Source organism: Pteropus medius, unplaced genomic scaffold, assembly GCF_902729225.1.
Source record: "Pteropus medius unplaced genomic scaffold, Ma_sr-lr_union100, whole genome shotgun sequence".
Taxonomy (NCBI): domain Eukaryota; kingdom Metazoa; phylum Chordata; class Mammalia; order Chiroptera; family Pteropodidae; genus Pteropus; species Pteropus medius.
The window spans coordinates 4,877,323-4,891,960 of record NW_024342474.1 but is presented as its reverse complement, the minus strand read 5'-3'; the positions used below and the strand labels follow the sequence as shown (position 1 = coordinate 4,891,960).

At 33.9% G+C, this 14,638-nt stretch overlaps 1 protein-coding gene across 4 annotated transcripts in view; it reads right to left on the bottom strand.

Annotated features, from left to right (window-relative positions):
- USP15 (ubiquitin specific peptidase 15) overlaps positions 1-12,867 on the bottom strand; it is a 106,365-nt gene extending 93,498 nt beyond the window's left edge. The window contains exon 1 of one of the 4 annotated variants that reach the window (XM_039865873.1): positions 12,711-12,867. In XM_039865873.1, the coding sequence (XP_039721807.1) occupies positions 12,711-12,799 (89 nt within the window). In that variant the 5' untranslated portion in view covers positions 12,800-12,867. Of the gene's footprint in view, positions 1-9,660; positions 9,849-12,710 lie in introns of those variants that run through there. The other 3 variants (XM_039865869.1, XM_039865871.1, XM_039865870.1) reach the window with 3 other exon arrangements.
- Positions 12,868-14,638: the final 1,771 nt, after the last annotated feature.

Here is a 14,638-nt window from a genome sequence, read left to right as displayed (position 1 = left end):
AGTAATGTATTCATTTTCAAGAAATTACTTCCTTTTAGTAACTAGACCAACCAGCAAGTAAGCCAGAAAAGTAAAAATAATTGGGTGACATAAGAAAAACAAAGTGCAGAAAGTAGATCAGCTTTTGATATTTGGGAATATAAGCAAAACAATCACTCTAAATCCCTAAAATTGACATATCTACTGATTTTAAGCTGATCAAACTTTAGTACCAAATATTACATATATAAAAGACTTGCAACCACATAAATTCATCTGAATATTAATGTAAGAACATCTAGATAGCTCTAGAGTAGTGATTAACTGCTTTGTGATAGACTAATTTCAATTTCTTGCACAAAGGAAACTATATCTTATGGACAAGACTAAAGGTGAAATATTTCTGAATAACACTGAGCCATCTGACTGTGTCCCCGTATAAAAAGCTATAAAGAATATGTACCAAATATGATCAAGATCTCTTTATTTATGGTTGAGGCTTCTGGCTGTGGGTTAATTACTACTATTCCCTTCTGTTTCAGTGAATTACAAAATTTGATGAGAGTGCTTCATGCCATGATTCTCACACACTAATAATACATCAATATGAAAATAGTTTCATCATAATGTTAATATTACCTGTGTTCAAAAATTAAGGAAAATCTCATGGAGATTAAAGATCTATGGTCTTCAATTTCTCAAGTTCTTCAAAGATGATCTGCAATCCTTCGGTATGTCTACAGCCTTTTCTTTTCAATAATAATTTCAAATCTTTTCCAATCTCGTTAACTTTAACTCATTAGGTCAAACAGACAACCCTACTACCTACTTTTCGAAGAAGGCTGAAGCTTCAACTTTCTGTCCAACTCTTGCTCCACATCTTAATCTTACTTGATACCTTTATATATCAGTGGAGGATATAACCCTCCCTAAATCCAAGACTAATATTTTTGTTCCAGTGTTTCGGGTTTAATTTCCTTCTGCCTCCTTGGAAACTTACTCCATTAATAGCCCCTGTCTCTATGTTTCTCTCTGTATCCTTTCTCTCTTTTTTCTTTCTCCACTCAGCTTATTAAAAGGGACAATTCTTTCCTCCTTTTCTCCCAAACCACTTCCCATTTCACATACTTATTTCCTCCTCTATCCACTCCCATTTTTCTGATGTGTCTTTGCAGCCAAGCTTATCCTTCTTCAAGTCTCACTTATTCTTCAACCGGCAAACAGGTCTTCCTACCCCAATGGGCCCTCATAAGGGTCCTCACAAAGTCACCAATGACCACTCTAACAAACCCAAATGATCCATGACTTTATGTACTTTATCATTCCTTTTTAAAGCTAAACTCTGATTCTTTTTTTTTTTTACAATCTTTTCTTCCTCTGCTTAAATGTTAGTATTCCACAGAGCTGTTATCTAATTTCTTCTTCTACTGTTCATCCTTTCCAACGATATTGTAATTCAGACCACTGATTCCAAAATCTGTATCCCAGGGCCAGTTCCCAAGTTCTTGAGCCATATTTCCAATTCCTACTAGTCCATGTCAACTTGGATTTATCAGACATTTCAACCTCGAGTCATCAATCATCTCACCTTCAAATGTACTCCTTCCCTAGTATTCCTTTAATAAATGTCATCAGTAATTTAACTTCCCAAGCCAAAAACCAGATTATCTTATATTACTCCTTCACCCCATAACATCTAGTAACCAAATCTGTACTTCTCCACTTCATTCTCAGAAAAGTACCTTAGTTCTGTACTTCCCATTCTCCATCATTTTTTCATGCCACAGATTACAGTAATAGCTGCTCAACTGTTTGTGCTTTAAGTGTGCTTGCTTCCAATTTATCCTCCATTCTGCTGCCATAGCCATTTTAAAAACACAAATATGATCATGTCACTTCTCTGTTTAAAATCCTAATTCACATAACAGAATATAAATGCTTTATATTTAAAGTTTTTTTTTTGTAGAAAGTTTTTTCACCTTAGTTTATCATTATAGTAACTTTTGCCATCTTTTTCTTTATTTAGCTAATGGGGAAACCAACACTCAGACAGGTTATGTAACTTACCAAGATCACACACTACTACTGAGTATGCAGGGTTTGTTTTCAGTATGTACTCTCTAGTTTTCAGACTCTAAAGTTCAATGCTCTACTATATTAAACTTAATTTTAAATCTCTTTTATTTAACAAAGACCTAAATATGTAAGATACCTAGTGAAATCATACATCATATTCCCTGGTTCTCTTTATAAAGTAGAAGGATATCATAATGTTATTATCAAATAATAAATAAGAATTAAAATACTTAAAAAGGCACAGTCTAGCAATTTTTATCCATTTTACTTACAAAGAAAATAAGTATTTTCAAAGTCGGGAATCTTTGAAAATATTAAATTTTTGCCTATCAGTAACTTAGTAGTAAAGCCTAAGTGTCCACTCTATGCCAACATGAGTCATGTTTTCACCTCAATTAAGACTATACAAAAAAATAAACACTATCTTTTAAAAGTTTTTCTAGAGTTATGGTAAACAATACATTGTGGATGAAATTTTTCCATATCCAACCTCAATTATTCATGATGATTTTTGCTTATAAATTTTCTTACCTGCTGAAATCAGATGAGTAGCTATGAATTCTAAACTTACTGTAGAAAAAAATACTAGACCAAAATTCTTTTTCTGACATTACTTGCTGTGAGGTCTTAGTTACTCAGCACTAAAACCTTTGGAATGCTCATCTTAGAAAAAGAAATTCATTCATTCAAAATATATTTATTGGAGGTGTACTATGTATATGTTATCCCATAAGAACAGGTGGTTAGCAAAATAGGCAAAGTCCCTATGTTCATGGAATTCAGAGCCCAGTAAAAAGAGTATGTAATTAAGATATGTAGTAAAATAGTGTGGTAAGTGCCATGAACGAAAAGTACAAAGAGCTATGAATAAAGGAAAACCTCCTTAAAAAAAGTAACATTTTGGCATATGAATAAAAGTAATTTCAAGAAAAGTATGAAAATAAAACTATAAGCCTGTGCTAGGGCCAGAACAATGTAGGGAGTTTGGTAAATTGGAGGAACTTACTAGTTTGGTAAATTGGAGGAACTTACTAAATGCTTTTGGAGTTTAAGACAAGGGGAGGAGGAATGCTAGATAAGGCTGGAGAAGTACATGGTGGGTGGGAGAAAAATACTATGCTGTGCCTTTAAGGTAATGATAAGGATTTTATCCTAAACACAATGAAAAACCATTGAAAGCGTTTTAGAAGGGAAGAGATATGATCTGATTTTACATTTCCTGAAGGCCACTGGGATATTTCACAGGATTCCTGAGAGGATCAAATACATGTGAAATGATTAATAAGTCAAAAACTTACATAAAATTACGTTATGAATACTTTAAAAAGTCTAAATTGTATGGTGCTAAATATTCTGAAGGCATCAAGAAAGATAATTTGTATTGTGGTCTATAAAGAATAAATTTTCAATGGCTCAAGAGGCTGAGTTAATTTTAGTACCCCAAATAAATCTGAGTTAATTTTAAGACAGTCTTCAAATACAGAAAAGCTACATTAAGTACTAAAAAGACGAGATTTTCTTTTTATTTCCTTTTCTTTCTTTTTTTCTTTTTTTGTGCTGAGGGCAGGGAAAAGATAGGAGTTTCAAAAGTTGTTTAGCATTTGTACACACACTAGAAGAAAATTTAAGAAAAATACATAGGGGCCAATAAATGATTCATAAATAGTTCTACCAGGGAAATGAGGAAAACCCAATAGCATTTAGGAAACCAGAGTGCTAGTGAATGTAAATGCATAGTTCCTTTTTTTTCTTTTGATTAGTGTATGTTTATGCTGACAACTTTCAGATAAGCAGTTTCTGCTTAATTGCCTAATACTGACATAAATACAATGTTATTTTTTTTAATCCAACCTTTTTCTCTGCAAAGTAGACGTAAGAGTCATTCTTTTACAACTAAGAAAATACACAAAAATCGCAGCCTAATCCAACGTACCACACTTAATCTCAGAACAATATGCATAACTATCTCATACAAAATTAATAGCATAAACAATTCTGGATGTTAATCTGCTCTATGATTAATCCTCTCATTTAATGAAATACTATTTAAATTACATTAAATACCAATTGCATAAACCATTTTTAATACTAAAGGAGATATTGATAATATCTAGTAGTTTAAATCGTTATAAACCAGATATTTCACTGAATTTTTTTTAAGTATCACAAACTAAAACTCAGAATGTCACTGTTGCAGTAAAACTTAACCAAAGAAAACTATGAAGTTCTTTTAAATAAACAAAAGGCTTGGTTAATCATCCCTTTATATCTTAAGTTTTAGATTTCAACAATTTCCAACTATTTTCTGCTCTGTACATTAAATTCATCAGTTAGCATAACTCGTTTTTATGACCTCTTTTTACATCTAAACTAAGAGACAAATAAGGAACTCAAGAAAGTAGACTAGTAAGGTTGTGAAAATGGAAAGAAAACTCACAGAATCAGAGGAGATTTTGCAAATTATCTATTGGATAATGAACCTGTATCTAAAATACATAAAGAACTCTTAAAACTCAATAAAGAGAAATAACAAAATTAAAAAACTGGCAAAGGATCTAGACAGACATTTTGCCAAAGATGATAAACAAATGGCCAATAAGCATATATGAAAAGATGTGCAACATCATTAGCCATTAGGGAAATGCAAATCAAAACAACGAGATACTACTTCACATCCACTAAGATGGCTATAATGAAAAAAAGAGACAATAACAAATGCTGACAAGAATGTGGAGAAATCAGAACCCTAATGCACTGCTGGTGGCAACATAAAATGGTGCTGCTGCTTTGGAAAAGGGTTTATCAACTCCTCAAAAAATAAAACATAGGGATCCAGCAATTCCATCCCTAGGTATACACCCAAGAGAAATGAAAACTTATGTCCACACAAAAACTTGCACACAAATGTTCACAGCAGGTTTATTCGTAACAGCTAAAAAGTATAAACAATTCATGTCCACAACTAATTATGAATAAATTCAATGAGTTATGTCTGTACAATGTAATATAACTTGGCAATAAAAAGTGAAATATTGATGTATACTACAATATGGATGAACCTAAAAAACACTATGTTGAGTGCATGAAGCCAGACACAAAAACCACATGTACTATGATTCCATGTATATGAAATACCCAGAATAGGCAAATCTATGAAACAGAAAGTAGATCAATAGCTGTCTAGAACAGGGGAAGGTGGGGAGAAATTGGAGGATTAATAGGTATGGGGTTTCTTTTAGGGATGATAAAAATATTCCAAAGCTGATTTCAATGATGGTTGCACGACTCCGTGAATATACCTAAACCCAATGAATTGTACACATTAAGTGGGTGAATTGTATGATATGTGAATTATATCACAATAAAGTTGTTGTATTTTAAGGCGGGGAGAAGGAGTGGAAGGATCATAGATCTGGATGGGATTATTAGGAATGATTTTACAGAGACTGGTTTTGAGTTACGTTTTGAAGTAAGTGAAAGTCAGGAATAGTAAAATGTACTTGAAATAATATGAATGATGTGTAAAGCCCTGTAATTCAGGAATAAGAAAATAATTTCCAGGAAATGGCAACCACCATTTGTATCAAAGCAGAGCTATATTAGATAGAAATGAGACTGCTAAGACAAGAATGCTAAACCTAGGAGACCCAGAAACTTCTATAGGTTCCTCATATGGATAGCAGATGAACATGGTGTTTTACTAATGTGACAAAGCTGTCACTTCTTGATTTTAATACTTCCAAGTATTTGTTTCTCCAAAAGCTGTTTCCATAATGTGGCTATCACTCTACCACTCACAGGCAGTCAGTAGTTTAAAATGCAAGCTTTTAGAGTTGACTGCCTAAGTTAGAATCTTTGCTCTACTACTGACTGAATACATGCCCATGTGCACTTACTTAACTCTGTACCCCAGTTTCTGTAACTGTAAAATGAGAATACTCACTAACTTCTTACATGTCAAAAGCTCTTAACATAGTAAATGAGTGGTAACCATAGCCAAAACTACATGGTACATATAACTACTTAGCTATACCTCTCCTGACAATCAAACGTTTCTTTAGCTTAAAATCCATTCAAATTTATGAATATAAATTTTCCATCTATATCAAAGATAAATCTCTTGATTAAACGGTTATACTTTGTCAAGCTGTTAAAGCATATTGTTAAATAATATAAAGCAATACAAATTACCAGGTCTCTTTTACCACAATCATTTTCACCCTTTTCATTCTTTTTCTCTTTTTATTTATTTATTATTATTTTTATAATGGTGCTATTGGTTAACGAAATCCAGTAAGTTTCAGGTGTACAATTCCCCATATCATTCTTAATCTTTTTGTTTTTTACTAAAGGAATTTGATGCTCTTTTCGCTCAAGTAATTTTGTCTCTAATGCTCCCAGGTTTTAATTTACCTGACTCTAAAACTTGGAATAGGCTGCCCTCAGAGCCACTCTTGGACTTGCTTGTGAGAGCCTTTGACTTCTTTGACAAATGAAGTCCTTTCTACAGCTACTTCTGCTAAACAATTTACCTTAACAGTAAAAAATTATCCATTAGTGGAAGGAAGAGTTAGCATTCTTAAGTCTCCTCCTCATGGAGAAGAAAAAGTACTCATTACCATTCTTTTCCTTTTGGAGAGCTGTAAGGAAACCATGAAGAATCTTACTGATGGAAGCAGTAAGAGTTCTACACATAATGACATAAGGCTAATCCCACAGAAGTTTTCTATCTTTTATTACCATATGACTTTCTTTACTCCTTTATGAGGAGCCATTTTTGATTGTCCCCTCAGATACATCATTTTAATCTGTATCCAAAACACTAACTCCACTCTCTTCTTTAAAGACTATATGGAGAAAGAATCTGGAGAAATGACTTCAAAGGCATAAATGTGAGAAACAGAGTGTGAACTACATTGGTAACTGAGAAATAACTAAAGATATAAACTGAAATGACATTACTCAAGGAAGAAAAAAAACTAGCAACTGTTGAAAAATTCTATATGGGGACAAAGGAATAGTTTAATAGTTTAATGACTTAATGAAATATTATTTGAGTTATGTTTGATTAGTGATAGCATAAAACATTTTTAATACTAAGAAAATATTGATATATCTAGTATTTTAAACTATAAACCAGGTACTTAAACTAGTTCTGAAATCATCAAATGTCTATAACAAGAAGTGAATAAGAGCACTTATTTTAAAGGATGCATAAGTAAAGCATTTAGAATAGTGGCTGGCACAGAGTAAGCAATCAATAAATGTTTACTAGTAGTGGTATTATCACTTGCAAACCACATACAAAACTGATTTAAGATTCCTTATATATAAGAAAGGAACATACATACATATTTTAATCCTTACTTTGAGGATCAAAACAGATAATGTATGCAAACATATTTCTCAACCTTCCTCTATCTCCCTGCCAATAATACCTGATATTTCAATTTACTTTTATGAAAATCATGACATTAATAAAGTGATTCTCAAAATAAAGAAAAATAACTCTAAATTCATGTAATAAAATGGATATATCTAATGACTAAGACTGAAAAACTGATTGTTCCATTAGCAGTGATGCAACTTGAACGGTTAGCTTTCAGGAAGTGTTATAAAGGTATCGAGACAATTATGTATTTTCCACTGTCTTAATTCAAATGTCTTTAGACTGCAATTTTACTAAAAAAGTTATTTCTGAAAAAAAGAATCAGTTGGTAAACATGGAACATAACATACCAATCATGTTTACATTTTCTGGGCTGGGTTGTTCCTATGAATTCATGAAGAGAGGCTTATGTAATTGTGGCTTACTGTAACCTAGCATTTTAAAAATACAGGTAAAGTACTAAAACAAAATATCCTACAAGCTCTTACTATCTGCTTGATGTGTTATTTCTATAAAACTATATGAGAAGGAGCCATTTGGCCTTTAACAAAAGTTTATGATTACTAATAAACAAAATCCAAAATCTCAATAATAAATGACTTAAGTTTCTTTTGTTTAATGTATTTTTGGATCAAAATACATCTTCGGTTAGTTACCTATTAATTTTTAAACATTTTAATTTCCAGAAACAAGTTATTAAGATTTTTTACACATTCTATCATATCTAAAAAGTCACAAGAAACAAGTGGGGGATAAAATGGTAGAATTGTGCTACTAAAATAAAATAAACTCCATTTAAAGATTTTTAAAATGTCAATTTTTTTCTTTTTAAAGTGAAACTACATTTTAAAATGCATCTTTAAAATAAAAGGCTGTGTAGTACAGTGATTTTGGGGCCTGAATTAAAATCCCAGACTACCTGGGTTCAAATCCCGGATATACTATGGTGTGAACACTTCTGTAAGCCTAGGATTCCTATTCTGTTAAGTGTGAATTATAACATTCTAGTGCCCTAAAATTGTGGTGATAATAAGTTAACATATGTAAGTACTTAAAATAGCACCCGAGCACAATGTTTTTAAATGTAACATTATAGGTCTTTTTTTTATTATATATATATGTGCATATATATAATAGCTGTCACAAAACTATTTGGTAAAAAGACCATTTATTTAACACCTTATATGTGTTAATGGGAAAAATGATATGATTTAGAAAAAAGTAAAGCCTGAATGTCACTAAACAGACAAATAAAATCACTGACTAAAGCTCTTAATCATCTTGGCTAAACAATGTACACTAATTTTGGATTTACTAACAACTCGGAAGTGATTTAAAAAACATATTAAAAAGCTTAAATTAGGAAAAAAAAATGCTTTTCTAGATTTTAAGTAATTAAAATGTGAAAATATGCTTTAATGTCACTACTTCTGTCCTTATTTGTACCAATTTGCCAACCCCAAAAAAGTAGTTTTGCTTTCTGGTTTCAGTTCCTGAAAATGATATAATTATATGTTAGTGGTAAACACTTTGGCATAACTAAAATTAATTTTAACAGTAATAGTAATATAAAATTTTCTTTAGGAAACATACTAAACAATTTGGAGTTCATATTGATTAACATTGTCCCTTTACATTATTAACTGATTTGTGATTATAAGGTTATTCTCTGTTAGTGTGAATGAAAGTTGTACAAACATAAGGGACTATATAAAATAAAGCCTCAAAGATTTCTAAGTTAAAGAGCAGGTGTGGAAGGAAAGCTCTAAAACTGAAATCGATGTCTCCTATTGAAAAAAAACTCATTGATCTGATAGACTATTGCTTGGCAATTTATTGGAACAAAAATACCATACACATTTAAATGACTCTAAATACAAATTAAGTTACTCTCCAAAGTTACCTTAAACCTATTGAGTCACGAGGGTTTATAAAAAAAAAAAGATATGTAAAATTTAATTTGTGAAGTTGGCTATGTGTTACTATTGAACATACTCGCACTTAAAAATTAATGAAAACATTTGGCAAATGAATGAAACAATAAAAATGAGGAAATAAAGCAGAGGTTTTGATGATTTGTAGTTTAGTTTATTTCCTCATAATAGGACTATTTTAAAAGAAATCTCCAAAGAAAGTATTCCATAAACCACAACTTGTCTATAACTCATTTAATTACCACCCCCTTAACAAGGTTCCTCCATCCCTAATATACTTACATGTAATGTACTTTAAACAAATTTTCCTTTTGTCTCATCAGGAGAAACCACCATGTATTTGAAGATTAAGTTATCTCTCATTCATCCTAAGCTAAACAATTCTAGTTCCTTTATCCTTTTCTTATAGTTCCTAAATTCTAACAATCTTGTTCATGGTTTTCTGAATCTCTCCTTGGAGCTGAAACACAGATCAAGAAACAGCATTATGAGACTAGTGCTTTACTCTTTCTAGTGTAGATCAGTGTTACTTTCATACTTCACCTTTTTAAGAGATATAACTCTCTTGCATCAATTTTGACCTTTTGTCAGTATAAAGTCTAGTACCAAACATATCATAAAGTTTGTTCTTCCTCATCTCAGACTTATTTTCATCTCTAGAAAGTCAGTTTGCAGATAAAAATTATTCATTATTTACAAATAAACAGAAAAGCTAGCATCCATGCCAAATCAAATCTTTACCTTTAGTTACCAGACAACTACAAGATAGTCCTTATCTGCAAAGTGCTCACAATATAATTAATGAAATTTAGTCATTTTAATACATGTGACTACAACATCAAACATCAGTACTAAACTTTCAAGAATAACTTATGGTAAACTACCATTTTGTAATAGTCCAATCAGTCTTTCCAAAATGGTTTTAAACATATACCAAGACAATGTTCTGTTTGCATATGGCCCATTTAAGCCAAAAAACAGAATTTACCCAAATATCCATAAATGACTAATCCAAAGATTAAAAAAAAATAGTTAAAAAGAGAAATAACTTTTTAATGAATTAAAAACTAATTTTTAATGAGTTCAAAAAACATGAGCCCAAGTAACTAAACTATTAAATATCTTTACCAGTTCTATACTTGCGAATATTATCAAATTTGTACTTATCAAATTATTCTCTTTAAAACTCTAAATAAAACTTTTTGCTCTACATTATTTCCTTTTTAGACAGGTTTCTTCTGCTAACTGAAAGTGAACTGGCTCTACGTTATTTCCTTTTTTGACAGGTTTCTTCTGCTAACTGAAAGTAAACTGGTCTCTGCAACTCCTCAGAACCATCTTGCTCCTACATTTTTTTTTTTCCTTAAAATAAGCAGGAAAATCAATGTGAGGATGAAAATTCTGGTGTTACCTAAATATCTGGGCTTCAGTCTCTTCTTCTTTAAAATCAAAGTACTGAAATGACTCAAATTTATGGACTTCCTGTATTTATTCTTTAAAATTATTTACAGTAACCTTGTCAAAAAACAAAAATACTTTCATTGGAAAAATACCAAAGTTTAATGCCCGCAATAAATATATTGCTCCTATCACTCAGTAGTGTCAACAATACCAAGTATTATTCATTATACCAAAAATATAACATTAAAGAGAATATTCATATAAATAACATACATATTTTAACTTAAAGATTTCTGTTATAGAAATCCACAATTATCTTTTATGAAGTGGTAATAGGCTAGGTGAATTAACAATTTTTAAGTGTTCTTTAACAAACAATAGGAAGAAAGGACTGATTTCATCTTTAACAATCCAAAGGCCAAAGTAAACATCAGTGTCCTAGGAAATGTCCAAATTCTCCACAGTAATAAACATCTTAGGAACACTCCAATACGAACAATAACAATTATTAGATCGTTCACATTTTTTGCTGTAATACAACAAGTATATGTTTACACTCCTAGAGATTACCATATAAACATAGTATGTAGCCTAACAAAGTAAAAAAAAAAAGTACGACTTAGATCAAAGTACTTAAATTCAAGTCCCAAGTCTGCCATCTATTAGCTTACATAAAAATGATCCTAACACCACGGCATTTTATCAGAAGCAAATGGCAGTTATAAGAAGGTAGCTCAAATTTAACGTTATCTCACAAACAGAAAATCTCTTACAATACTTCAGTGAATCAAGATAAAACCCCTATAATGACATTATTCTTGTCCATTTCATAGATGAAGAGACTAAAGTACAATGATTTAAATTAACTTTCCTCAAAATCATACTGCAAGTTAAGTGGTGAAAGTGGTGACTTAATTCAGGTCTAAATCTTATGCTCCTTCCACTCACTCATACTGGAGTACAGGAAAAAACACTGTAAATTACATACCACTGTTATGCTGACTATGGGAAGTAAAAATAATGTTTATTACAATAAAGAGGCACATTATCTTTCCTAATAAACATGGCACTTTATGTTACTCATTCATATATTGAAGTTATTCTGGATACCACTTGATATGGCCAATGAGTATTAAAATCTCCATATCAATATATTAAATATACCCTTTGGTATTTTATAAGTTTGTATATCAGCAAGTGACTTAAGCCTCATGTGGACTTATCGACTTCTTGCAGGCCTACGTTATCCTTCAAACATGAGGGAAGGCGGGCACTTCTAAGAAACGCTGCCGGTTTCTACCAAGCCTCTACTAAAGCACAAGACCACGTGGTATTTCTCATAAGCCTAAGGTTCTCTACTCCTTCCTCTCCCTCCTTCTGACAAGGAACTAAGGTTTCCTTCTCTTAAGTGGCTCCCTGACACACGCCACCTGTGCAGTACAAACCACAAACATCCTGCAGCCTTCCTCCCGGAAAAATACAAGAATCAGAATAATAGGGAACTTGGATGCCGACAATGCCGGGAAAGGAAATGACTGGAGAAGTAAACCGGGTGAGATAGTGATAAGCCGCGGGACCACGACCTGTCAAACATTAAGAAATTCACGCAGAACGACTGTAACCTAACGTTCGGGAAGGCCTGAGGTGGGAGCGGCACTATGGGAGGAAGGAAGACGAAAAGAACTATGCGAGTCGCCGCCGCCGCTCTCCACAAGCCTCCCAGCCTGTCCCGACCGGCCACGAACCCTGGCCCTCATCTCGGGTCCAATCTTTGCTCCAACATTTCCGGAGTGGCCAAAATCCCGCTGCCCGGGGCGGTCGTCGCCGGACCTGCCCGCACCTGTCACCAGCGAAAGACACCAGCCCGCAGCTCCCGCCCAGTTCTCCACCATCCTCCGGCAACCGCGGCCACCTAAACCCCTTTCCCTCACCAGGTGTCCCCTTTCCGGAGCGAGGTTTTGAGCAGCGCCGCGATGTCAGAGCGCTGGATGTCCAGATCCGCCGCTCCTCCTTCCGCCATCTTCTTCCACTAGCGGTAGCGGAGGCGGCAGCGACGGCGGCGGCGGCACGCCCCAGAGCATTGTGGGAACGGCGTTTCGTGGCCCCTCCCAGTCGGCGGGTCGAAACCAAAGGAGACGTAAGTGGGGGGGTTGCGCCTGGGCACTAGCTTTGGCCCTGGGGAGGACTGAGTGCACTGCCGTGGTCTGCTGCCCCCCACCGGTCCCCACTCGTCCAGCATCTCGCCTTGGCCTCCTCCGGTCCCGGGACCACCTGGTTTTAACTGTTCTCTGTGGATCCTCAGTCCTCTCTCGCTTGAGAGGTGCTACCGCCTCGTGCGTCCCCGACTTTTGCCTTTTCCTCCCTCTTTCCCACAGGCGCCTGAAAAACCATATTTGCGCATTCACTCATGCTCGAGGGAAGGGTACGGTGGGGTTGGGGGTGTGGGGACGGCTAAGATATAGCAGAAATTTTAACAGCTCCGTGACTAGCCTTTTCGTTGCTAGTCACAGAACCCAAGCTCCGTTTGGCCCGAACAAAGAACAAGCCGAAACAGAACGCTTTGCCGCAAAGCCCTTCCTGGGTTGCTTCCTGCGCTCCTGCTGTAGGTGGAGAGCTTTTATAGGCTCTTTGTGACGCCTCCCCAGACACACCCAGCCAGCTAAAGATGCAGTGAAAAACAAGTTCTAGTTTCTCTGTGAACATGGTATAAAATTTGTATGGAATAATGCGAGGTACCAAAAGAAAAAAACTTGCAAGAAACCTTCTCTCCTGGATGTCATAAAGTAACATTTTATTAGCCACAACTTCCCTTGGTGCGTTACCCGAAACTATATAATATCAGATTTTATTTGAAACCAGTTATTACAAATGGGGAAATTGAGTCTCTCAAAAATAAAACGCCAACGTTACAAAGTAGAGAGACAAGCTTATAGCCCAAGTTCCAAAGCACACTCATTACTTAATGAAATCCCTAACTGAAATATAAACTGGGCTACGCTGAATCCATCTTTCTTTTTTTTTTTTTAATCTCGCTACACGTGGTGGCTAGCACAGTGCTACCTAACATCTAAAAAAAACCCTAAATCTCTGTTTAATAAAAATTGTGGCAAAACTAGGTATTTCTAAGCATGATGATGTACACCATGACAACGATTTTACTTTAAGATAACGTAAATGATATGAGAAGTCTAAAAGATGGATAAGAATTCCTGCATGATCTTTGTTTACTTCTTTTTAATGTCTGCATGAATTTATTTGGTGGGAATGCAGTAAAGATGGGTGTAATTATGCTAGTAAAAATACTGGACCCTTTCAAATTAAAGTAGTATATATTGGTATTAAGACTTGTGTATATCAGCATTATGATTGCTTATTTCTTCATAATAATATTATTTTCCATTATCCTGTCATCCTTGATTTGAGAGTCTGAAAACATTCCAGTTAGTGCTTTTTCTTATTTATTTTTCTTTTGACAGGTTAAAAAATTAGAGTTTCTTTAACTGTGAATACCATGAAAGTGTCACATTTTCTCTCTTTTCCAGCCAATCTCTCAAAGAGAGCAAAGTAATTTTCCAAAGGCAGGCAACAGGACATGGGAAGAATACTGGAGTAATATGAATATGAGTTCAAACCTCAACTCAACCTATCTGCAAAGTATTTAACTTATTTCGATCATAAAAATGGAGATAGTAATACCTACCTTAAGGATTTTGGTGAAGATCAAATTAAACAATGTGTATTTATTGCCTGGGACATAATATTAATGTTATGGATTAAAGTTTACTGGTGACAGGATGAATTGTATAGCATATAAATTATATCTCTAGCTGTTGAAAAAAATCATTACAGACTTTGAAAG